This window comes from Aphelocoma coerulescens (assembly GCF_041296385.1).
Source record: "Aphelocoma coerulescens isolate FSJ_1873_10779 chromosome W unlocalized genomic scaffold, UR_Acoe_1.0 ChrW_unloc_scaf_1, whole genome shotgun sequence".
Taxonomy (NCBI): Eukaryota; Metazoa; Chordata; class Aves; order Passeriformes; family Corvidae; genus Aphelocoma; species Aphelocoma coerulescens.
In genome coordinates, this window is record NW_027184080.1 from 11177922 (window position 1) to 11204977 (window position 27056).

The 27056-nt window shown below is 48.9% G+C and overlaps 1 protein-coding gene across 2 annotated transcripts in view; it reads left to right on the forward strand.

Moving 5' to 3' along the window:
* The window catches only part of LOC138102789 (5'-AMP-activated protein kinase catalytic subunit alpha-1-like), a 124191-nt gene extending 109830 nt beyond the window's left edge, over nt 1–14361 (forward strand). Inside the window, exon 10 of one of the 2 annotated variants that reach the window (XM_069000554.1) lies at nt 13844–14361. In XM_069000554.1, coding sequence (XP_068856655.1) covers nt 13844–13896 — 53 coding nt within the window. In that variant the 3' untranslated portion in view covers nt 13897–14361. The remainder of the gene's footprint in view (nt 1–13843) is intronic. The other variant, XM_069000556.1, reaches the window with a different exon arrangement.
* The last annotated feature ends 12695 nt before the right edge of the window (nt 14362–27056 follow it).

Here is a 27056-nt window from a genome sequence, read left to right on the forward strand (position 1 = left end):
GTTCTAGATCTCCTGTTTCCAATACTTTCTTGTTTTGTTGTTCAAGGATTCCTTTAACTTCTAGATACATTTTTTTCTGTGGCTCAGAAAGCCACATTTCCCACGATTCTTCCATAGTCCAGAGAGAATATCCAAACCAAGGTGGGAAGAGAGAGATCTAGAGTGGTTTTTACTCACGAATTTCCTGTCCTTAGGGATTGGTGTCTTGCCGGCAATTCTCTACCATTTGTTACAGTGGGGATTCTGTAACACAATGTATCAAACCAGGAGTCCCGTGGAAAAGAAATATATTTGAATAGATTCTTGGTTGATGTTTCAGAGATGTTTATTTCCCCAGCTGCATGGCCGGAGCTCTGCCGAGGAACTGCCGCAATCACGGGACCCGAGGGTCCTTGCCCGCGCAGGGGAGCACAAAACAACCAATGGGGAACGAGGCTGACCAGGGGCTAGGGAAACCCCGTTCCTCCCCTCAGGGCCCCTCTCCCAGGGCTACATGGCGGGGGGAGGAGATCCCAACAGTGTTCTGAAAGTGTGGTACACAAAAAGAGCAACAATGGATTATACAGACAAATGTTAGTACCACTATAACAATTAGTCCTATTATTCTCCTAAACCAACTCCCCAGTTCTGGTAACCAAGCTGTAAGCCACTTCTGTCAGCGATTGAGAGACGAGACACAGGTTGATGCAAGCAAAATCCGTTTATTGTTTCTACAGCATGGCTTATATACTCTTATAGCCTTCAAACAAAACTTTCCATTACTTTAATAAAAAACACAACATTCATGTTTCCCAGAACATTAGTTAACTACCGTCTTGCATGATTTCTCTAAAGCAAAGCACAGTGTAATACATAACGTTCCTTCTACTCAATCCTTCAAAGACCTGTCTGCCGCTTCCATGGCTTCTGATCCACTAAGGTCAAGATGTCCATACCTGCGGTACTTTCTGCTCGGCTTCCCAACTGCCTCTCCATATCTCCCCCTTTCTGTTGGACTATTCAAATTCTTTTCATAGACTTATCTAACAATTTATGAACACACTGCAGAAAACATGGCAAGCAAATCATTAAAAGCAGCAACATACCAAAAACATAAATTCTTATTTTTAACAAGCTTCTAAGCCAGGCAGTAAGCCCCCACCCTCCAAACAGTTGCTCAAACCAGTCTCCATCGCTAACAACTTTCACTTTAGTGACAGTGTTTTGGAGGGCTTGAATGCTGGCATGAATACACTGAGAATCGGTGGTCTAAGAAAGCAAAGCCGGGAATGAAGTGCCAGAGCGAGGGTGGTCAGGGTCCAATGTAGGAGAGATGTTCACAGATTCTCGGAATGGTCTCACGTTCTTGTCTGGGATCCACCTCAGACCATTCTCTGTGGAGACACAAGCATAATCTCTTCCCCATGTGACAAGAGGGTATGGTCCCAGAACCTTACCTGATTCTGGATCTCTAATGAGCACTGGGGCCTTTTGTTTGACTTCTAGTTTAGAATTATTGCTAAAGTGCCTTACAATTTGAGGGTTAGGATCCATTAATGAGCAGTTTAAAAAATTGAAAACATACAACACCTTCCGTAATCACTCGGCTGAGGTGGCATTCCCCATTCCCCTTTCTGTTGTAGCAAAAGACGCTTAAGTGAAGCATGGGCTCTTTCAATTATAGATTGGCCCATCGGAGAATGGGGAATCCCCATGACATGCATCACTCCCCATCGGGCAAGAAAATTTGCAACACTCTGGGAAGTAAATGCTGGGCCATTGTCAGTTTTGACTTGCAAGGGAATGCCTAGTACTGCAAAAGCACTCGCAAAGTGGCGGCAAACTTCTTTTGCCACCTCTCCTGTATGACAGGATGCAAATAACGCACCTGAAAAGGTGTTTATGGAGGAGTGGATGCATTTGAGTTGACCAAATTCTGAAAAATGAGTGATATCCGTTTGCTACAATTGAAGGCTTTGGAGTCCTCTAGGGTTAACACGTCCTGCAACGGAGGGAAAGGAGTGCCTCTGGCAGTCAGGGCATACAGCAACAATGCTGGAGGCTTGGCAATTAGTCAAATCAAAAGTGCGTGCCAGCGCGGCAGCGTTTTGATGAAAAAAAGAATGGCTAAGTTTTGCTTGGGAAAATCGGTCAGGCAATACTTGAACGGGTAAAGTAAGTAAGTCTGCCTGGCAATTTCCTTCTGCGGTAAAACCAGGCAAAGCAGTGTGAGAGCGAACATGCATTACAAAGTAAGGCTGTTGCCTAGAATCTAAAAGGAAAACAAATTGTTGTAACCATTGAAACAATTCTGCATTAGACACTTCCTTCAGTACGGCAGCTTCAGCCCTCTCAACGATCCCTGCAACATAAGCAGAATCTGTAATCAAGTTAAAAGGGATAGGCCATTGCTGAAAGGCTCACACAACAGCTGCTAATTCAACAATTTGAGGAGAATCTGAAACAGTAGCAACATCTGAATCCCACCGGTCAGATTCTGTGTTCCACCAAAGTAATACCGACTTGTGCATGTGGCCAGATCCATCTGTAAAGACAGTTAAAGCATGCAAGGGAATTTCACTTCTTTTGGGTCACATTAGGAGATTAAAACTGGCTGCCACTAGCTTGTGCTTTGGGGGATGTGAAGAAAGTTGTCCAGAAAAATCAGCCAGAGCCATTTGAAACATTTCGGACTGCTGCAACAACCACTGCAAATAAACAGAAATAATAGGTAAACAGATCAAACGAAGATCCACACCTGCAAGTGTGGTTAATCTTTGTCGGGCTTTTACAATGAGCAAGGCAATCATTTCATGTTGAGTGCTTATGGTCTTAGACATATGGTGTGACAAAAAATCCATTCTATAATCAGCAAAGGGTCTGGCACATTAGAACCCCACTGATCAATCAAGGCATGGAGTTGCTTATCTGGGTTAAGAATTATTAAGCAAAAGGTAACTCGGGGCCCATCGGGCCGTTTGGCGGTTTGAAATAGCATCAGCTACTTGTTGTAGTTCTTGGGAAGCCTTGGGTGTAAGCTGCTGAGGCGACAAAAGATTTGATTCCCCTTTTAGCAAAGCAAACAAAGGGCTCAAATATGCATTGGAAATTCCTAACAAAGGATGAACCCAATTAATGGTTTCCAAAAGTTTTTGGGCATCATGTAAGGTTCGAATGTCTGATTGAATTTGTAAAGGTTGAGGGGCAATAGTCTGGGTCCTGATATGCTAGCCAAGGTATTTCCAAGGGGGTTGGAGCTGGATTTCTTCGGGAGCAACACAAAGTCCCGCTTGAATTACAGTAGCAATGACAAGGGCTAGGGCTTCCTCCATAACCTCTTGTTTCTCTGCCGCTATGAGAATGTCATCCATGTAATGATACAGGAGAACATCAGGCATTTTCTGGCAGATGGGACTGAGGACCCTTGCAACAAAACACTGACAAATAGTAGCACTATTCTTCATTACCTGTGGTAGGACAACCCAATGATATCTTTGCAAGGGTTCTTGCATGTTAGTGCTTGGGACAGAAAAACCAAATTTAGGAGCATCATCAGGATGCAAAGGAATGGTAAAAAAGCAATCTTTCAAATCAATAACTGTCAAATGCCAATTTCGAGGGATCATGGTAGGAGATGGGAGACCGGGTTGAAGGGCTCCCATGTCCTCTATAACAGCATTAATTTTGCAAAGGTCATGGAGCAAGCGCCACTTGCCAGTTTGTTTTTGAATAACAAACACAGGCGAGTTCCAAGGACTCATGGAGAGGACAATGTGCCCCTTTTGAAGCTGTTCTTGTACAAGGTCAGTAAGTGCGCGCAATTTGGTTTGGGACAGGGACCATTGATCCACCCAGATAGGATTCTCAGTTTTCCAGGTTAATTTCAGGGTGTCACCCACCACAATGGTCCCCGTCAAAAATCAGACCAAATTTTTAGACCCCATTGGGAAAGTAAATCACGTCCCCATAACACCATGGGTATGGGTAAAACAAATGGTTTAATAGAAGCTGTGTGGCCCTCTGGTCTCATCACTTGATTTAGATGGTGACTTTGATAACAGAAACTGCTTCCCCCAATCCCAGTGAGGGCTTGGGGTACTTCCGTGAGGGCCCAAGCAGGAGGCCACTTGGCTTGAGAAATGACAGTCACATTAGTCCCGGTATCTAAAATACCGGTAAGCGTAACTTGGTGTCCTCATAGTGACAGGGTACATTTACACGTAGGGCATCTGAAAGGGCCTGTACCCATAAAATTTGTAGGGTTCCCGTGGAACCAAATCCTCCCACTCTTTCTTTGTGTTCCTCTACAGGGGGTTGCGATTCGTGTAGGAAAAGAATCAGCTGCACAATGCAGGTTCCTTAAGGAACTGTTCAAGGTGGGAGAGGGGTCCAAGCCATGATTTTGATTTCTCCTACAAAGTCTGAGTCAATAACCCCGGGGAGAACAAAAAGTCCTGAAAGGGTGGTTGAGGATCTCCCTAAAAGCAAGGCACTTCTCTGGGGTCCTGGGGGCCCAAAAATTCCTGTAGGGAGTAAATGAACAGAAGAGTCTAACAACGTTCCTGTGACTGAGGTAGCCAGGTCCAATCGGGCGCTGCCTGCAGTTGCTGGGCGAAGACTTGAGGCGGTCCTCCTCTCCTTGGGGTGTCTGCGATGGCTGAGGCATTTGTGTCTGTGCCGCGCTCTGGGTCCGGTTTCCCTGGATCGGACGACCTTCAAAATCATACTTAGAATGACATTGATTAGCAAAGTGACGGCCTTTGCAACAACTGGGACACATGGCAGGGGTTTCAGGTTTAGTCCCTCTCAGGGCAAAGCAATCTTTTTTCAAGTGACCAGGTTTGCCACAGCCAAAGCAAACTGCCAGAGCCCGGGAGGGGCCTTTAAGGGCTGCAAAAGTGGCAGCCATTGCCTCATATTTATGCTCTACTATGCCAATGCAATTGCACACTTCAAGCATCTCAACCAAGGTTGGATTTTGATTAGGCAATGACTTAAGAAGTTTCTTACAGTCCTTGTTCGCATTCTCAACAGCAAGCTTTAAAAGCAAAATTTCACGAGCTTCAGGGTGTTCAGCCTGGTGCTCAAGCTCTTGCTTAAGGCGATCAATAAACTGCATGTAAGGTTCACGAGATTCTTGCACAATAGTTGTAAACGCTTTCTGTGGCTTCTGTGTATCAGGGACTTTAAGAAGGGCTAAGCATGCCGCTTCACAGGCTGCTTCAAGGGCCTCTCTAGGGCAGTCCCAAGCTTGGGCTGCAAGATCCGTATGAGGCCCTGTCCCCATAAGGTGATTAAGCATAAGGGTTACTAAAGCCCGATTATTATGGCTTGTAATCCTTTCTGCCACTCAGTTTCCCGCTGAGGGTATTGCGTGGGGGTTAGCAAAAGCTGAGCAAGCGATTTTAAATCATGAGGGGTCATAACATAAGCATTAAACACAGAAGACAGCAAACTCTTGAAATATGGAGAGCTTAAACCATGCTCTGTCACGGTTCGACCGAGCTCTTTAATTACGGAAAAAGACATTGGCTCCCATTGCGGGTTCTGTTGTTTTTTTCCCTGATAAAGGACAGGTGCTACAATTTTCTCCGCAATGTCCAGATCCCCCTCTTTCAGCGCCTCCCATTTCAAATGAGCCCAATTGTCATGGCGATCAGGGGGATAAAGGTCCGGTTCCCTCTCAGGGTCAATAGATCCGGGATCAAAGGGATCTTCTTGCTCCTGCTTGCTATCGTTGGGGCAGTACCCTGCGGTGAATGCCCTTACAGATCGCAAGGGACCCCCTTTTGGCTTTCCCACAGGAGGGGGGTTCGAGGGCTGTACAGGAGGAGATGCATCACCCTCCGATTGTATTAAGCTTCCAGGATCCTCCGCGGAGGCAGAGCAAGATGTATTCTCTTTAACTTTGGCATGGGATTTCTCCTGGGCCGTCATAGTCTCATAAATCACTCTCCAGGAGGGAAGCATATTTGCAACCTCCTTATCCCCTTTTGTTGCACAATTCCATAACTTGACTCCCACTTCATCATACAGTTCTTTAGTGAAAATTGTAGTCGAGGTAACCCCGGGCAGCTTGGACGCTCTCCATTTCAGCATGACTTTTAGGTCATGCAAACACAGGAGTTTGCCATGCTTTTCTAGTAATTTAGTCATGAGTTCAAAAACGTCTCATTCTTGGGCAGACATTCCGTTACCCATGTTCCCCTCAGCTCACCTCCTTATCCTAAAGGGATTCTTTGCCAGCCGGCTCCTGCTTCCTCTCAGCATCACTTAAGTTCTGTGGGGCTTGCCGTCAGCCGCTCAGATTAGGTGGGTGTTCGCATCCTCACACGGGAGCACCATTTGTCGGCGATTGAAAGATGGGATGCAGCTTGATGCAAGCAAAAGCAGTTTATTGTTTCTACAGCATGGCTTATATACTCTTATAGCCTTTAAACAAAACTTTCCATTACCTTAGTAAAGAACGCAACATTCGTGTTTCCTAGCAACATTAATTAACTACCGTCTTGCATGATTTCTCTAAAGCAAAGCACTATGTAATACATGACGTTCCTTCTACTCAATCCTTCAAAGACCTGTCTGCCGCTCCCATGGCTTCTGACCCACTAAGGTCAAGATGTCCATACCTGCGGTGCTTTCCGCTCAGCTTCCCAACTGCCTCTCCATAACTTCCATACTTCAGCAAAACCTAAGGATGTATCATCACTTTGTACTTCATGTAATAGTTTTACTTTCCTTATCAGATTAATCATTAACATTTCTAGGCTTAAGTAACCTAATATTTTTATAGATTACCACTATAGCTATAGGTAGCAATATCACTAATACATACAACAATAACAATAGTCCTTAAGGACAGTCTAATTCAAGGTTTCTAATTCAAGGGGATTCAGATTCCCAGGTGCAATTTATTAGATAAGGTTCTTGTGTAGTTTCATTTTTTAATGGCCCCAATGCTGTCAATATCCACTGGTGATCCAGAGAAGCTATCTTCAGTCTCGAATAGTGAATCCAAGAGCTAATTCCTTCAACCTTTACTGCTGCGTAGGCTGTTAAAAGTACCAAATAAGATCCTTTCCACTTTTCCATTAATGGCTCAACCTTCCAAGTTTGAATGTAGAACAAGTCTCCAGGTTTGAAATAATGCACTGGAGAGTCCAGAAGAAGTGGAGCCCACTGGTTGAGATACCCGTGCAGGGAGGGCAATGCCTGAGAAAGAGACAGCAAATAATTTCTCATAATTCCCTCCCCTTCAAAGTGCATTTGGTCAGTTTGATTTCCTGAAAGGATATGGTTTTCCATATAATACTTCGAAGGGACTTCCTCCCTCTCTAACCCATAGAGTTATCTTGATTCTCATCAATAAAATAGGTAAAACCTCCACCCATTTAAGCTGTGTTTCCTGACATAATTTTGTGATTTGCCTCTTGAGAGTCGGTAGGAATAAGGCCTACAGCCATGAGATATGTCATAAAATATGTGTTGAAGAGATTAATGTGAGCGTGATAGCCTACTGATGGGGCTGATAGGTTGTCGGGCAGATGCTGGATTACCCTTATCCCTGCAATTGGCCAGGTGAAAGAGGAAGTGATATTAAGGCATCACAGTTCTGTTCCGCCCTTGTGCAAGATCTACAGCCTTTGTAGTGTCTCTCTTTGTTACTCTTGATATCCCTAATTTACATATAAAGTGACTGCCTTCCCCCATTTATGATGGCAGTAACAGGATATTTCACTGCAGTCTCATCTCCACTGCTCCCAAGAATGAGAATATGACCACCTTGCAGATGTCATACATGAAATCCCTATTTGTGCTTGGTCTTTGCATATTAAGGGCTTTCATTAATTAATTTTGAGTTAAATATTTTTAAATTGAATGTTAAAATTAACCCATCAGCCCAGGTACCAAAAATTAAGTTCCATTAATCACTTGTACACCATAAGAGTTATCTTTCCTGTGTTTACTGTATACTTTTACAAGTGTTTTAAGATGTGTTGGATGTATTTTTTTTATGTTTTTACTTGTACTTTGGTTCCAAGGCAGATTTCAAAACCCCAGTTCCAACAAACAGCCCAGCCCCCATAGCCATTGCCCTGTAGGCAAGTACCATAGCAACCTGAATTTTAATGACCCTTCTCTCAGCGAATACCACCCCTCTGACAAGGATGAGCCATTGGTGGACAGAGATAATCTGTCAAAGGGAAAACACCAATCACCTTAAACCAAAGGGGCGGACTGTGGGCGGGCTGTGGGCAGACTGTGGGCGGAGCAAAGGCTATAAAACAACGAGCAAGAGAAAGACACGCCCTTTTTTCTCTCCAGCCTGCTGAGGAGTTCAGTGCTGGAAAAACCTACTCCTTTTAAGGAGCCTTTAGAAATATATTTTTTTTGACCAGCCTAGCACTGCAAGCCCTTTTTTTCTCTACCTGAGGTCCAGTGCTGTTTCAGCCAGAAGATCAAGAATCCCTGCGCTCCTGGGGCATACCATCTACCGAGCCATAGGATCCCAAATTTTTATATTTTGATAATTTTTGTAATTTTTCAATTTTTCCATTTTAATAAATTGTTTTAATTTTTAACTAAGAGTTGTCTCATTTCTCACAGCAGACAAGTTGATGGGCTTTCTCCTCTCTCCTCCTCAGAGCAGGGATACCTCTTTGGTAAGATTTGTGCATCTATGTCAGCGTATACCTGAGAACACTTGAATATAGTGCTATACACTTATATTTTGTAGATCTAGTGAATTTATCACCATCTGTCTAAGAAGAATCTATAATCTGTTGCTTCAATAAACCACACTACTTGTGAATCTGTGATCGTAGAAGTTCTTATTGAACACAATCAAATTTGTAATGTCAAACTGGTATACTGCACTATTGGTGAATATATGATCGAGAATGAGACCAGACTTACAGTGTAACCTACACTATTTGTGCATTTGGGATCTTATTGAACGTGACCAGACTTATAGTATTGAATTGGTTCTAATCAGAAATTAAACCCAGCTGCACCCAGCCCCTCTGACCTATGAGGACCAGCTGGAACACAACAGGGTTTATTTTCTGCAAAATTTCCATCCCCTTAGCTCTAAAGATTCTGATTGATTCTATTTTTCCACTTGATTGCAATCTCCAGGGAGTGTGCAAATCCCATTTCATTCCGTGAAAATTTTATACATGCTGAACTACCTCTGAAATAAAATGGGGTCCATTATCTGAGGATAGACCTTTGGGGATCCCAAACCTAGGAATTATTTCCTTTAGCAGAATTTTAGCAACCTCTATAGCTTGATTATTGAGACATGGGAAAGCCTCTGGCCATCCTGAGAAGGTACCCCACTGAAATGAGCAGATATTGTAGCTGTTACTGTTCATTTTCTTTTCTCATTGAGGTTTCCATTAAATTTTTATTAGCTCAAACCATGATATTCACCTTTTGTGCCTCCAATTCTCAACTCCATCCCGCCACAGCTTCATGCCATTGCCTTATGTTCTATCACTGGTCACCAGAGACAAGATCAAGCTGTAGGCTGCAATGAGGTCTCCCCTCGGTCTCCTCTTCTCCAGGTTGAACAAGCCAGGTGACCTCAGACACTTCTAGCATGGCTTCCCCTCTAGGCTCATCACCTGCCCCAACTGGCTGGCGATGCTGTGCCTCATGTACCTTGGGACACAGTTGGCCCTCCTGGCTGCCAGGGCAAACGGCTGACTTCAATTTGCCATCAACCTGGACCCCCCAGGTCCCTTTCTGCGGTGCTGCTCTCCAGCTTCTCATTTCTCAGTCTGTATGTATATCCAGGGTTGCTCTGTCACCGGTACAGAATCTGGCACTTGCCTTTGTTGAACTTCATACAGTTGGTGATTGCCCAGCCCCCTAATTTGTCTAGGTCTCTCTGCAGGGCCTCTCTGCCTTCAAGGTAGTCAACAGCTCCTCCTAACTTCGTATCACCTGAAAACTTAGTATCCCTTTGAGTCCTGCATCCAAGTCATCTATGAAGATGTTGAAGAGCACTGAAGCCCTGTGGAACCCCACTAGTGACCAGCCAGCCTTATGTAACCTCATCCACTTATAACACTTTGTGCCCAACCTGTGAGCCAGTTGCTCACTGTAGTAGTTTGGTCTAAAATACTCATTATTGTTTATCTTCTGTGAGATAAGAATTAGGAGAAATGCAAAGCAGGCACCAAACTTGAAAGAATATAAAGAAGTTTATTAACAGACCTAAAAGAAGAAAAGGGGAAAAAAAAAAATTTATACCACCTTCAGAACTCTCCTCCTCCCCCCACCTTCCTCCCTTCTCCCACTGACAATATAAAAAGACAACCTTTAAGATGTTCAGTCTGTTTACTACTTCCATAATAACCTTGTTCAGTCCATTTAGAAAGAGAAGTCTCTTCTTGCTCATGCTATGAAAACAGTATCACAACGAGACAGCCACCCACTTCCAAATATTGTTCAGTCCATTTCGGAAGAGGAGTCTCTCTGCTTGCAATGTGAGTCCCTTCCCCCGACTTGCAGCTTTTCCCGCAACTGCTTTCGAGGGTCCACTCTTGAAGTTTTTTGGGGTACAATTTTAAGGTTGAGCCATTCAGAAACAAAAAAAACAGAGGCCCTTCTCCTTCCCTGGGAGCAAAGGGTCTTCCTTATCTTCATCTTTAAGACTATCTCTGGGAGCATCTCTAGGAACTGAGGTTTTTCTCCTTTCCCGTTTGGAGCAACAGTCCTCATCTGGTTCATCTCTCCCTGTCCAAACTTCTCATGAAATTACAGCTGCGTCAGCATCTGCTTATTGCTTACGAGTTGAACACTCCACCCCCCATATCTTCATGAAATTACAACGGGATACTCTGATATATCATAGCTTCACAACAGAATTTCAGCTTTAAGCATCTCCTCTCTCTCTCTTCCCTCAGGTTTTCAGCTCTTCACAGCAATAAAAGGGTTAATCTCACCTCGGCCTTGCAGCTGTGTGGCTTATCGCTGTTGGTCACCTGACCTCTGCCGGACAGAGGTGCCGTTTTGCTGAAATCTTGGCCGCAATGGAGAGGGGGGGGGTTCCGAGCCTCTCTGGTTGCCCACGGCAAGGCAGTGGGGGGGGGGGGAATTCCACGGCTGGAACAGGCCCATGGCTCCAGGCTGGCCGTTGCCCGGCCCGGCCTGGCCCAAGCAGGGCCTGGCCGGGCCCGCTGGCCCCCGCACGGGGCCTGCAGCCACCTGCCCCAGCACCGGAAACGAGAGAGAGCTTGGGGGGGAGTTTGTCTATTCTTAAGTGTGGATCACAGAGGCGGTCACAACTTTAAGTGGCTTAAAGAATTGTCCATATTCAAACTGGTCAGCTGATAGGTTCTATCAGGTCCCAGAGGAAGCTGTAAGCACCCCTCAGCAAGGACATCCCTTCCGGGACTATCCTTGCTAACCTATGACACTCACCCATTGCATGACATGTTTATCCCGTTGAATGCTGGACATTTTGTCCAGAAGGATACTGTGAGAAATAGTATCAAAAGCTTTACTGAAATCCAAAAAGATTCCATCAACTGTCTTCCTCTGATTAACTAGGTGGATTACCATGTCATAAAAGGAAATCAGATTTGGCAAGCAGGACCTTCTTCCCCATGAAACCATGATGGCTGTGACCAATGACTGCATTGTCTTTCAGGTGTTTTTCAGTGCTGGGTTTGCATGGCCTGAGTTTTGGTAGTGGGGGGGCCACAGGGGTGGCTTCTGTGAGAAGCTGGTAGAAGCTTCCACCATGTCCCGGCAGACCCAATCCCTGGTGGCTGTCGGGGTCCCTTTTCCCCTGCCATGTAGTCCTGGGAGAGGGGCCCTGAGGGGAGGCACAGGGTTTCCCTAGCCCCTGGTCAGCCTCGTTCCCCACTGGTTGTTTTGTGTTCCCCTGCGCGGGCAAGGACCCTCGGGTCCCGTGATTGCGGCAGTTCCTCGGCAGAGCTCCAGCCATGCGGCTGGGGAAATAAACATCTCTCTGAAACATCTATCAAGAATCAGTCCATATATATTTCTTTCCATGGGCCTCATTGTTTGAAACGGGTGTTGCAGTATCCGTACTGTAACAGGTGTCTCTGAAGATGGACATGCCACTGACCAAGCCTGGGCCAATTAGAAATGGTGGTAACACCTCTGTGATAACATGTTTAAGAAGAAACCAAAACAAAAAGTTATTGCACAGTTTTAATTCCAGCCAGAGAAGAGTGGAGTGAGAACATGAGAGACAATTATGCAGACACCAAGGTCAGCGAAGTAGGAGGGGGAGGAGGTGCTCCAGGCACCAGAGCTGAGATTCCTCTGCAGCCTGTGGTGAAGACCATGGTGAGGCAGGCTGTCCCCCTGCAGCCCATGGAGGTCCACGGGGAAGCAGAGATCCACTCGCAGCCTGTGGAGGACCCCCACACTGGAGCGGGTGGATGCTTGAAGGAGGCTGTAATCCGGTGTAGAGGAATTCCTAGTGGAACAGGGGCATAGGATACCCCAGGAGAGCTTAGGCATCCCAGGGCTGTTGCAGAAGTACCCCTGACGGGGCCTCAGGCTGAAGATAGGCTTGCAAGGCACCTGCTAGCCGGCAACCTTGAACAGCCTTGGGAAAAGGTATACACTAGTCAGCTCCCCCGCTGCTAAGAGGCTTTCTCATGGGAAAGGGGAGTGAACTTGGCAAAGTATAACTTGGTGGAGGTAAACAATAAAACTGGAGCACGATGCTCAAATCGTATCGGTGTTCGTGTCGTGTCTCCGGCTGGTTCCCCTGCACCCGGGACCCCTCCCCCCCTGCTAAAATGCTGTGGGAGACCCGTGGAGAGAGGCACCCTGCTCCCAGGCTGGAGCAGCCTGTCCTTGAAGAACTGCACCCCATGGAAGAGTGACCCATGCTACAGCAGTTTGAGGGGGACTGTTGCCCGTGGGATGGACTCACATCAGAGAAGTTAATGGAGAACTGTCTCCCATGGGAGGGACCCCACAGTGCAGCAGGGGAAGGACTCCTCTCCCTGAGCAGTGGGAGAAGCTATGGATGATGAACTGACCATAACCCCCATTCCCTGTTTCCTTGTGCCACTGGGGTAGGAGGTAGAGCTGGAAGGAAGGAGGGGTGGGAGGGAAGGTGTTTTTAAGGGCTTATTTTACTTCTCATTATCCCGCTCTGATTTTGTTAGTAATAAATTCATATCTCTAATTTGAGCCTGTTTTGCCTGTGATGGTACTTGATGAGTGATTTCTCCTGGTCCTTATCTGAACCCATCAACCCTTTGTTATATTTTCTCTCCTCTGTTCAGCTGCAGAGGGGAGTGAGTGAGCGGCTTTTGTGGGTGCCTGGCATCTGGCCTGGGTAAACCCACAACACTCCCAGAATAATCTTTTCCGTATTTTTACCAGGCACTGAAGTGAGAGTGGCAGGCCTGTAGTTTCCCTAGGTTGTCCTTCTTGAAAATTGGGACAATGTTAGCTAGCTTCTAATCAACTGGTACCTCTCCAGATTCCCAAGATGTCCAAAAATCATTGAAAGGGGTCTTGTGATGACATCAGCCAACTCTTTGAGTATTCTCAGATGAATGCCATCAGTCCCCATAGGCTTATAGGGATCCAGCTGGAGCAGCAGATCCTGAACAAGTTCAGACTCAATTGGGATTTTATTATTCTCACAGTCATGGTCATTCAGCTCAGGGCATTGGGAGACCCAGAGCCCATCATCAATATTGAAGACAGAAGGAAAGAAAATATTAAAGATCTCTGCCTTGTCTATGTCCCTGTTTTTGAGGTGACCATCCTGATCATCTAACAGGCCAATATTATTTCTGCACTGCCTTTTGCTATTAACATATTTAATAAAGCATTTTTCTATTGTCTTCCACAGTACTGACCAACTTCAATCAAGCTTTGGCCAAACAAATTTTCTCCCTAGAGTAGCAAGCCGTATCCCTGTATTCATCCCATGTCACCTGACCTTTCTTCCACTTTTTACCTTAGCACCAAAAGAAGATCCCTGATCAGCCAAGCTGGCCTTCTGCCTCATCTGCTTGACTTCTAACATTTTGGAATTGCCTGCTCCTCTCCTCTTAGGAGGTGATGCTTAAAAAGTGACCAGAACTGATGAACCCCAGAACTGATACCAGAATGATTTTTGCTTTTATATTTCCTTCATATATATTTGTAGCTCTGTAGACTATTGTTGTATAGTTATATAGTTCCTAGTTAGCTCCAGTACTTTTCCCTACCTTTTCCCTACACTGATAGGCAGAAAGACAAAACACATTCCAGAGGCTCCAAACCCCAGGGGTCCAAGGCTCCTATCCTATCTTGGTTCTTCCTGGGAGGCAAGGATGAAATACTCTCCCCAGACACATTTTCACAAACAAAGTTTAGGGGGCTAGAGATGAGGTGGAACCAAAGGGGGGGGGGGGGGGGAATTACTTCATCACTTGTACTTCTAACTGCGGATTCTTGTCAATTATGCTAATTTGCTAAACTTGTAAAACTGTATTCACCCCATGTGGGGGTGGGCATTTTTCCATATCTGCCCCTGGAGGCCTCCAATAAAGACCAACCTTTATATTACCTCCTATATTAATATTGTCTCAGAAGTGTGTTGTTTCATTTCTAGGTCTTTAAAGCATCAGCACCTTCAGAAGCATTTTCCCAGGGGACCTTGCTAACTAGTTCCCTGAACAGCCTGAAGTCTGCTCTCCTTATGTCCAGGGTTGAAGTTTTGCTGGCAGTTTTCCTTCTGTCAACAGAGATTTTAAACTCAACTGCTTCATGGTTGCTGTGGCCAAGGCAGCCACCAAGCACCACTTCATTCAGGAGACCCCTCTGTTAACAAGCAACTAATCAAGGAGGGCATCTTTCCTAGTCAGCTCCCTCAGCACCTATACCATGAAGTTATCATCCAGCTGTTTTAGGAATTTGTAGCAGGATGCTTTGCCCCAATAAAGCTTATCTCCTTGGCCTGGAATCCAGTCCAAAGACAAAGCAATGCAAGCTATCTGTGGTGAGTTATCGACGGCCCCATAGTGATATTTTTAGTGTTAAATATGCTAGAAAGCCACCCTGGCTTGCCATCTTCAAACACACATCTGTCCTTTTGAATTAAGACTTGACAGATAAGCTGCTTAACTGACCTGGAGGCATATGACTGGCAGCCAACTTCTTTACACTATAAAAATCCAGTCCACTTTCCATACAGGTAGATTCTTCCACATACTTTAAGTATATGGAGTTTCTTCTGAGGATTTGGGATGCCTCTCCATGGTTACTTCCCAGTGACTGAGAGAAAGAGGAAGAAGTATTCCATGGCTGGAGTGTGATGAGATACATCAACCTCTGTAGATACAAAAATGCTGCTAGCGAGGATTTTCTTGCTATTTTCTAAGTCCGTGAGAGACTTTTCTCTCTCACAGAAGAGGTGGCAGGGAATGTAAACAACCAAGACACCTGCAACCTTGAAAAGTCTTGTTTATGGTATAGTAGAAAAATATTTTGACAATGGATGTTTTAGAATTTTAGACAATCACCCCCAAGGGGTGGCTGGCCCTTTGTCCAATTAGACTAAGAAGAAAAAAGTCTATAAAAGAGTTTGTAAAATAATTAAATAAATCAATCTTGCTGCTCAATTCCTGCCTGCTGGATCTTCTCCTCCTCCTCCTCCCTATGGCTGCTGGACACGGTGCTATACCGTAGGAACCAGGCCCGCGGTAATATTTGGTGCTGCCTGACGTGATTTGCACTCTCTGACGTGTCCTGCTGTTGCGAGCCAAGCCGAATCTCTCTAGAGGTACGCTGTTCCCCTTTCCCCCCGGGACCAGGAGGTCCGACAGAACTGAGAAATGGCGAACAGCGGCTCACAAAACTGTCGTGCTGGTCTGGAGAGGTGTGTTTAGTATAATGCATACCTCCATTCCTGAAAACTCAGTTCGGGAATTATTAGACTGGGCTGCTTTAAAAGGGATTTCCATGGACAGAGATAGTGCCCTGGACTTTGCCTTATGGCAGGAACTCGGATGCGCTGTCCGACAGGACCTCCCGACTGGGGACTCAGGAGCGTTAGAATTATACAAAACCTGGTGCTCGTTATTTATCCTGCTGACAGACCTTGACTGTGATAGCAGGGCTGGCTCGCCTATCTCGGTGATGAGTGACGGAGGAATGTCCGAGGGGGGCCCCGTTGACTGGGTTTCCAGGGAAAATGATAATGGATTCAGAAAATCCCCCCCAGCTCCACAGGCAGAGCCTGCGCCGGCTCATACTGCACAATCGCAGGATTCCACAGCCCCCAGGGACCCTGCGCTGCCAGAGGCGGGGGGGTCAGGGCAGCGGGAGGGCGCACAGCCTGCCTTGCCGTTCAGCTGGGTAGCGGCCACGGCTTATCCAGGGCCGCAGATCAGCGGCTTAGCCACTTGGATGCCCAGAGAGGGTCCTAGCTCGGTTCCGTATGGACCTGGATCTAACTTCTTAGCCAGCGTAGCGCCGGGCGTGCCTGCCCCGGGACTCCCTGGGTGTGGTCCTCTGCCCTCCCTGGCGCTGGACTGTTCTGCGCAGTCACAGAACCGAGCCATCGACCTTTTAATGCAGCATCTGCCTTTGCTGATGGAGCTGCCAAACCTATCCCGAAGGATGGAGGAACTCCTCACCCAGCTAGAGTGGCGAATGCCCGAGCCCGGGCCGGCTGCACCAGCAGCGCCGGCCCCGGGCCCCGCGCCACCCGCGCTCCCCCAGCCATCTGTGGGAGACGCGACTCTGAGCCGAGAAACGGCGGGGCCGGCGGTGAACCTGGAAGCGGCGCAGCCGCGGGAAAACCCGGAAGCGGCGGCGGCAGCGCTGAGCGCGGCTGGGGAGCGCGAAACAGCAGCGGCAGCGGCGACCGTGCCAAACGCAGATGCTGTGCCAGAGGCGGCGGCACCGAGAGCAGCTGTAGCCCCAGAGACAGCGGCAGCAGTTCCAGTACCAGTTCGGTCGGGGCTGGCCGAGACGGCCTCCCATATAGAAACTGGTGTGAAAACTGCCGCGCAGCCAGCTGTAGTCTGGCCTGTCTGTTCTGCCTCTAGCGAACTTAGCCAAAGTGCCCCTCCACGTACATTTCTGTTCACTCCCAGCACCCCAAAGTTGCCTTTGCCTGATGATTCCTCGTCAGGCACTGAGGCAGATGAGGTGCTGGCCCCAGGTCGTCAGGCGGCTGTAGCCGCGCGGTGAAGAAAAAGGCTGCGCCGGTCTCGTCCCTGGACCTTTCAGGACTGCACAGTAACAGTGCGTTCGACGCATTATAATCGCTTCTTAGAGTCTATTAAGATGTGAGCATTGGAGGAGGGTGACTGGAGGTCATTAGAAATCCTTGGAATGCCATATAGATCTGAGGACTCTGGGGGTAACCGGGGAGCTGTTACACTCCATCCACAGGCTGTGCCAGAAGTTCAGGATGGCAGTGACTCCCCAAAAGGGGAGATCCAAGCTTTCCCAGTGTATAAGGCTCTCCCAGATTCAGGGGAGCATGACAAGCATGAGGTAATTGCTTGGAAAGTTGCCCAGGACCTCCAATCCAAGGTGGCACAATATGGACTAGGTTCTGCTGAGGTTATGCAGATAATAAGGGTGATAAATACAGATTTGCTTTCTCCATTTGATATCAGACATTTAGGTCAAATTCTATTTCAACCTGTACAATTTACAGTTTTTGAGAAAACCTGGAGAAAGCTGGCCAGCAAGACTGCATTAGCAAATTTGCAGCTCCCTGCTGCTGATCCTAGACACACAGCAGGAGTGGATGCTTTGATGGGGACTGGTCCCTTCTCTGATCCCAGCCTACAGGGTACTTTGTCCTCTAGCGTCCTGCAGCAAGCTCAACAGGTTGGCATGGCTGCCCTGTTGAAAACCATAGAGTTGTCTGCGCCCATGTCTCGGTTTGAAAGACAGGTGTCTGCTAAGGAAGGCAGAAGCCTCCCTTGAAGTGGCAGATATGACCCCTTTCCCTCTTTGTTATTATGATTTTGAAATCAAGGGTCTTTAGGCAAAGATGTGGGAAATAGGAATAACAGTTCTTTACTATATATATATATATATATAGATATATAGATATATAACCAGTGGAACAAAACAACAACTATGACAGTAACAGCAAACACAAACCCAGTCCCAGCCTTCTCGGCTGTCAGGCTATTTCCCCTCGGGTGCAGTTCCGCTCGCAGCCGGCAGGGATCGCTGGCGGCTCCCGGTGAGCAGGGCAGGTGCGATGGTTCCCCCGCGGCTGCAGGGGGCGCTCCGGAGTGAGCTCGGGGAGCACGCGGCTGCTCTGGTGCCCTGGGATCCCGGGGGAGGATGGAACAAAGGCTTCACGAACCGCTGGGCAGCCGATCCTGGACTCCCGGAACAGCAGGCTGGAATGGCAGGCCGGAGCGGCAGGCACCAACACAAATCCCGGGTGGCAGACGAGATGTATCCAAAAGGGGAACCCCCCAGGGCTCCAGGCAGGCAGGGTGAGCACGGCTACAGCGCAGCGAAGGCTCGAAGCAGCAGCGGGGCAGGACGGCCACAGCCCAGCCTCCAGCAGGGCAGGGAAAGCAGCCTTGGGATCCCGGTGTTGTTTCCAGCAGAAAGGAAAGACGCCGAAAACGGGAACCAGCAGCTCCTCTCTCTGCAGCTTCTCCCTCCAGACGCTGAGCGCGAACTGCCCTACACCCAAGTGAAAACAAAGGAGTCGCCAGGCCCATCTCACCCCCGAGGGCAGCTGTTTTGTCTTTCTTAAGTACAGTCATTTGTGCCCTAGCAACATGCATATGGGAGAAAATTCCTCTAACAGAAAAAAACTAGGACTAAACTAAAACCCCAACATTATCCACCCCGAATTTTTTCCCATACTAACAAGTTACATGAAACTTAACCTTTTTAACCATATAAGTACATGCATCACCCGAATTATATACATACATGCTGATACTGATACAAGTACAGAGCCATGGGTAGTTCACCCTAAAACAAGGTTCCCTTGCGGTATGCATCGGGTCTCTCCATCCCTTTGCATCACCCACCAGGTACAACCTGGTCCCTGAGCAAAAACAACCCCACAGATGGGTTTGTCTTTGCTCAAGGCAGACTTTACCCAAACAGTTTTTCCAAGCATACGTCTCACGTGCACCACTGGAACCTTATCCCCATCCGTCGTTTGTAGGGGTTTGGATTGGGCAGGGCCTGCTCGGCTGGTGGAGCCTCGGGTGTTAACTAACCAGGTGGCTTTTGCTAAATGCACCTCCCAGTTTTTGAAAGTCCCCCCACCCAGTGCCTTCAAGGTGGTTTTAAGCAGTCCATTACACCGCTCAACCTTCCCAGCTGCTGGTGCATGGTAAGGGATGTGGTACACCCACTCAATGCCATGTTCTCTAGCCCAGGTGTTTATAAGGCTGTTCTTGAAGTGAGTCCCATTGTCAGATTCAATCCTCTCAGGGGTGCCATGCCTCCAAAGGACTTGCTTTTCAAGGCCCAGGATGGTGTTCCGGGCAGTAGCGTGAGGCACAGGGTAGGTCTCCAGCCATCCTGTGGTAGCTTCTACCATTGTGAGCACATGGCGCTTGCCTTGGCGTGTTTGAGGCAGTGTGATGTAATCAATCTGCCAGGCCTCCCCATACTTGTATTTGGACCACAGGGGCTTCACCCGTTTGGCCTGCTTGATCGCAGCGCATGTCTCACAGTCATGGATGACCTGGGCGATACTGTCCATGGTTAGATCCACCCCTCGGTCTCGTGCCCACTTATAGGTGGCGTCTCTGCCCTGATGGCCTGAGGCATCATGGGCCCATCGAGCTAGGAACAACTCTCCTTTATGTTGCCAATCCAAGTCTATCTGGGACATCTCTATTTTCGCAGCCTGATCTACCTGTTTGTTATTACGATGTTCTTCATTAGCCCAGCTCTTGGGGATGTGAGCATCTACATGACGGACCTTCACAGATAGCTTCTCTACTCAAGTGGCAATGTCTTTCCACTCCTCAGCAGCCCAGATTGGTTTTCCTCTGCGCTGCCAGTTTGCCTTATTCCACCTTTCCAGCCAACCCCACAGAGCATTGGCTACCATCCATGAATCAGTGTAGAGGTAGAGCTTTGGACACTTCTCCCTTTCAGCAATGTCCAGAGCTAATTGAACGGCTTTGAGCTCAGCAAATTGGCTAGATCCACCTTCTCCTTCAGTAGCCTGTGCAACTTGTCGTGTGGGGCTCCATACAGCAGCTTTCCCTTTCCGGCTAGCGCCTACAATTCGGCAGGAACCATCAGTGAAGAGGGCATATTGTCTTTCACTCTCTGGTAGCTCGTTATATGGTGGGGCTTCTTCTTCAGAAGATAACCTGTTGGGGTCTCCTCCCCCGCCATGTAGCCCTGAGGGAGGCATGGGGTTTCCCTGCCCCTGGTCAGCCTCGTTCCCCATTGGTTGGTTTGTGTTCCCCTGCGCGGGCAAAGCAGCTCGGGTGCGGACTGTAGGAGTCTCTCGGCAGAGCCCGGCCATGCGGCTGGAGAAATAAACATCTCTGAATCATCTAGCAAAAATCCGTCCGTATGTATATATTTCTTTTCCACGGGACTCCTGGTTGGATAAAGGTGTTGCAGTATCCCACTGCAGCAAAATGGTGGAGAATTGAGGCCAGAACGATCCCCGATCCCTAAGCGACTGATTTATGTGAGTAAACCCTGGAAACTTTGGATTCCTCTTCTTGGTTTTGTTTCGCTATTCCATATCTGGACTATGGAAGAATCGTGGGAAATGGGGCTCTCTGAGCCACAGAAAAAAATGTATCTAGAATTAAAAGGAATCCTTGAACAACAAAACAGAAAAGTATTGGAACCGGGAGATCTTGAACATTTTTTTATCTGGCTTTTCAAAGGGTTCCCCTGTATTTCTCGAGACTTACTTTTTGATATCGGACCTCCTGGATATTATCAGGAGTGTTACTGGAACGAGATCTGTGATAAGCTAAGGGATGGACGAGCGATAGAAGCTGTCCGCGGATCCTATGTAATCAGTGACGCTCTTCAGGAGCATCTGTATGGTCCCATTACCCCTAAAGCAGAAGATCATACCTCTCCCGTGGCCGAGACCGCGTGGCAGCCATCCGGGGAGTGTATGACTGCAGCCGTGCCAGCGGAGGTGCCTGTGCTGGATGTGCCCGGCCCCCTCGGGAGCGCGCGCCTTACTGCGGACCCCATCCCTGTCTCGGGGTCCCCGGCCACGCGACCGGGAGTGAGGGAGCGACGCCGCAGGCACCATGGGTGCCGTGGGCCACGAGCAGCCAGGAACCGGAGGTCAGCGTGGAAGCCCGCTCTGAGCATACGGCTCGGAGAGCCCTGTGGAGGGAGAAGCGGCAGTTTCCACAGTGACAAGAGAAGCCGGGCAGCGCAGGGCCGAGCCGAAATGAGGCCGCTCTCGAAGCAGCGTGGAGTTTGCGGAGCGGAGCCGCTCACGGGGTGTGGGGCCAGCAGCGATGGCAGCGCGGGCCCGCGCAGAGCCCAGACAGGCACTGGAGCGGGGCCGTGCAGAGCCCAGACACGCACCGGAGCAGCGTTGTGCAGAGAGCGCAGAGCAGCCGCAACGCGGGGGCCTGACCAAGACGTCGGAGTTGGCGAGGCGGCGGCCACGCGGGACCAGCACCCACGACAGACACGCAAGCACGTGATAGGAGACGTTCTAGCAACGAAAGTCACAGGAACTGTGAAATGGTACAATGTAAAAAACAACTATGGATTTATGACACGAGATGATACAGGGGAAGATTTATTCATCCATAGAACTGCCATTAAAAGGAATAACCCTAAAAATTACCTGCAAAGTGTAGGAGATGGGGAAGTTGTTCAATTTGATATAGTACAAGGAAAGAAGGGTTTACAAGCAGCGAATGTTACTGGGCCTGGAGGTATTCCCGTCAAAGGCAGCCGTTATGCACAAAATTATAAACAATATCCACTTCAGCAATTTCCCTACCCACAGCCTAATTTCCCCTTTTACCCTATACCCAATATGAACCCTTTCCTAAGTTTACCCAATCCCCAGTTTATTCCTAATCCGTTTTTCACCCCATGGCTTCCTTATACAATTCCATTTCCCTGCAATTCCTCTCCGATGCCGATGGGGGGATGAAAAGGGGGAGGGAAGAGATTGAACCCTCTCCTGCCTCAGTTTCCCCACAGGCATGTCCAGAGAGTTCTGTCTCCCTTCTGTCAGCCCTAAGATGTTCCACAGAATCTGTTTAGACATTTAAAGACTCAGGAGGGTGGCTTGTTTTGTTTTGAAGCAGTTCTTGTTATGTTTATCCAATTGTCTTCATTCTCCTTTTATTAAAATAAAACGGGTGAGATGTTGAGGTCTCCTCCCCCGCCATGTAGCCCTGAGGGCACAGACACACGGGGTTTCCCTGCCCCTGGTCAGCCTCGTTCCCCATTGGTTGGTTTGTGTTCCCCTGCGCGGGCAAAGCAGCTCGGGTGCGGACTGTAAGAGTCTCTCGGCAGAGCCCGGCCATGCGGCTGGGGAAATAAACATCTCTGAAACATCTAGCAAGAATCCGTCCGTATATATTTCTTTTCCACAGGACTCCTGGTTGGATAAAGGTGTTGCAGTATCCCCACTGCAACAATAACCAAAAAGTCTCACCTTCCGGCCAGTTCATGATTATTTCCAAGATCCCAGGGCGACTTGGGTTTCCAATTCGGGTGCGCTGCTTGATGAGGGCGATCCATTCGCTCCAAGTAGCATCAGTGGCGTGATGCGTGGAGGGAACCTTTCCTTTGAACATCCACCCCAGCACCGGTAGTCGGGGTGCCAGGAGGAGTTGTGCCTCTGTGCCGATTACCTCTGAGGCAGCTTGGACTCCTTCATAAGCTGCCAAGATTTCTTTCTCTGTGGGAGTGCAGTTGGCTTCAGACCCTCTGTAGCTTCGGCTCCAGAATCCCAGTGGTCGGCCCCGAGTCTCACCAGGCACCTTCTGCCAGAGGCTCCAGGACAAACCATTATTCCCGGCTGCAGAGTAGAGCACGTTCTTCACCTCTGGTCCTGTCCTGACTGGGCCAAGGGCTACGGCGTGAGCGATTTCCTGCTTGATCTGGGCAAAGGCTTGCTGCTGTTCAGGGCCCCAGTGGAAATCGTTCTTCTTTCGGGTAACAAGGTAGAGAGGGCTCACGATCTGGCTGTACTCAGGAATGTGCATTCTCCAGAAACCTATGGCGCCTAGGAAAGCTTGTGTTTCCTTCTTATTGGTTGGTGGAGACATCGCAGTGATCTTTTGATGACCTCAGTGGGAATCTGACGTCGTCCATCTTGCCACTTTACTCCCAGGAACTGGATCTCTCGGGCAGGTCCCCTGACTTTGCTTTTCTTGATGGCGAAACCAGATTCCAGGAGAATTTGGATTATTCTCTCTCCCTTCTCAAACACTTCTGTTGCGATGTTCCCCCACACAGTGATGTCATCAATGTACTGCCGATGTTCTGGGACCTCACCCTTTTCCAGTGCAGCCTGGATCAGTCCATGGCAGATGGTGCGACTGTGCTTCCATCCCTGAGGCAGTCGGTTCCAGGTGTACTGCACGCCCCTCCAGGTGAAAGCAAACTGGGGCCTGCACTCTGCTGCCAGAGGAATGGAGAAAAATGCATTGGCAATGTCAATAGTAGCATACCACTTCACTGCTTTGGACTCCAGCTCATACTGGAGCTCCAACATGTCCGGCACAGCAGCGCTCAGTGGTGGAGTCACTTCATTCAAGCCACGATAGTCCACAGTCAATCTCCATTCCCCATCAGACTTGCGCACAGGCCAAATGGGGCTGTTGAAGGGTGAGTGGGTCTTGCTGACCACCCCTTGGCTCTCCAGCTCACGGATCATCTGGTGGATGGGAATCACAGCATCTCGATTCGTCCGATACTGCCGGCGGTGCACTGTCGAGGTGGCAATTTGCACTCGTTGCTCTTCCACTTTCAGGAGCCCAACTGCAGAAGGATTCTCTAATAGTCCAGACAGGGTGTTCAATTGCCTAATGCCCTCTGCCTCCACAGCAGCAATCCCAAATGCCCACCTGAGTCCTTTTGGGTCTTTGTAATAGCCATACCAGAGGAAGTCTATGCCCAGAATACACAGGGCCTCTGGGCCGGTCACAATTGGATGCATTTGCCACTCCTTCCCAGTCAGGCTCACCTCAGCTTCCAAAAGGGTCAACTGCTGTGATCCCCCGGTCACCCCAGCGATGGATACAGGTTCTGCCCCCACATGTCCCGATGGCATTAAAGTACACTGTGCCCCAGTATCAACCAATGCATCATATTTTTGTGGCTCTGATGTGCCAGGCCATCGAATCCACACCGTCCAGAAAACGCGGTTCTCCTGTGCCTCTTCCTGGCTAGAGGCAGGGCCCCTCTAGCCCTGGTTATCATTCTTTCCCTGGGCATACATACTAGAGGTACCTTCGAGGGGATCTGACATATCATCCTCCCTTCTGTAATACCTGGCAGCTCGGTCACGGGAGGCTGAGGCTACTTTCACCTTAGCGGAACCCCCTCGGTTAGTGCCTCCCTCCTTGAGTTCACGCACCCGCGCTGCCAGGACAGAAGTGGGTTTCCCATCCCACCTTCTCATGTCTTCCCCATGCTCACACAGGAAAAACCACAGCTCAGCTCGTGGGGTGTACCCTCTCTCTCTCTAGCTGGGGGACGATGGGCTCTGACTTGGGGGCCTGTGACTCGCACTGGCGCCACACTGACCTTCCTCATCTCCTCCATCTCCTCCCTCATTTCCTTCCTCATCTCCTTCATCTCCTCTTTGAGGTCCTGGACCACAGCAGAGACATGAGCTTTCAGCGGGCCATTGACCATACTGTCATAATTCCTGAGCTTGTTGGCAACAGAGCCCACTGTTTCTCGGGTATTGTCAGCATCAATCGTTGCAATGAAGGTGGTGTATTGCGATGGCCCTAGCCTTGCCAGGTTCCACATCATCTGTCCTGTGCACCTGACCTTATTGGGGTCATTACCGTGCTGTCCATCCCTCCCAAAGAGTACCTCTAATACTGCCACCTCTCTTAGCTGTTGGATCCCTTCCTCAAGTGTCTTCCACTGCATTCTATGATGGTACTCTTGCATTCTTTCTTTGTGAATGAACCTTTCTCTCACACTCATTAAGAGCCGCTCCCAGAGAGAAAGGGGCCCTGGCTCCCTCACAAATACCTGGTTCACACCTGGGTCCTGGGTCAACGATCCCAGATACCTTGCCTCACCACTATCCAGTTGCACACTTGTGCCCATAAGGTCCCAAACCCGAAGCAGCCAGGTGGTATAAGGCTCACGCCCCCTTCGCACAATGTCGTCTCGCATACCACGGAGACTGTCGTACGACAGGGACTCAATGATGATTTCTGGCTCTGGCTCCCCTGCTGGTTGTGAGGGCCCTGGTTCCCCATCATCATTAACTGGTCGTACTGATTTGGTCTTACACTTCCTCCTTTGCACAGGGGCGACTGCTGCTGGCTGTACTTGTCCTTGGGGTTCAGCTGAAACCTGGACGGTTGTAACATCCGTGGGTTCCACTGCTGCACCGTCGGACTCACCCTCTTTGGGGCAGGGAGAGGGTTTTTCACTAGCTGAGGAGGTGTATTCCCTTAGCAATTGGCATATCCCCTGGTGCACCTGGCCCATCTCCTGGCGCACCTTGCCCATCTCCTGGCACATCTCCTGCATCCCTTTCGCCAGTACCAATTGGCATATCCCCTGGTGCACCTGGCACATTTCCTTGCGCACCTGGCCCATCTCCTGGCGCATCTCCTGCATCCCTTTCGCCAGTACCCCCACCCAGTTCGGGTAGTCCATTTCTGAGGTGGGCTCTTGGGCGGTATCAGGCTGTGGGGCAGGGTCTCTTGTGTCTGGGGCTGTGTCAGGCTCTGGGGCTGAAACAGGCTCGGGGGTAGGATCTCTAGTGTCTGGGGCCATGTCAGGTTCTGGGGCAGTATCAGGCTCTGGGGCAGGATCTCTAGTCTCTGGGGCCGGTGTCTGGAGGTTATCCAAGCCAATCTCAACTTATCCTTGAGTGCTAAATAGAGTAGGCCTACCAGCAGCAGGTGGTTAGTATTCAGAGGGAATCTAAACCCTTCAAAAATTGGTGGGGTGGGTCCAAAGAACTGGTTGAGGGGTTGGGGGAAAACTTCCCCTGGTGTCATTTCCTCACAGAAGGTACCATTGTTAACATAACCCCAAAAACATGCACTCAGTGTGTGATAGCCGTTTATCCACGTGCCCACATTCCGGAGGAAGTTAAAAACCCATGAATTCCTCACCTTCTCGACCCATAGTGCAAGCTGGATAACGGCAATGGTAGCCTTAGTCAGAGGACCCCTGTTTAGGTAAGGAGCTGCAAAGGGGAAGAATATAGCCACGGCCACATGCCACCTGAACCAGGGTAAACTAGACCACATAGTGCTGCCTACCAAGGTTCCTATATCCAACACACAAAATTAAGTTATTCAGGAACTGTTATTCCTTTTTCACCTCTCTCTCTTAATGCCCTCAGGCCCCACGGTTGGGCGCCAAGATCTGTCTCGGTTTGAAAGACAGGTGTCTCCTAAGGAAGGCAGAAGCCTCCCTTGAAGTGGCAGATATGACCCCTTTCCCTCTTTGTTATTATGATTTTGAAATCAAGGGTCTTTAGGCAAAGATGTGGGAAATAGGAATAACAGTTCTTTACTATATATATATATATATACATAGATATATAGATATATAACCAGTCGAACAAAACAACAACAACCATGACAGTAACAGCAAACACAAACCCAGTCCCAGCCTTCTCGGCTGTCAGGCTATTTCCCCTCGGGTGCAGTTCCGCTCGCAGCCGGCAGGGATCGCTGGCGGCTCCCGGTGAGCAGGGCAGGTGCGATGGTTCCCCCGCGGCTGCAGGGGGCGCTCCGGAGTGAGCTCGGGGAGCACGCGGCTGCTCTGGTGCCCTGGGATCCCGGGGGAGGATGGAACAAAGGCTTCACGAACCGCTGGGCAGCCAATCCTGGACTCCCGGAACAGCAGGCTGGAATGGCAGGCCGGAGCGGCAGGCACCAACACAAATCCCG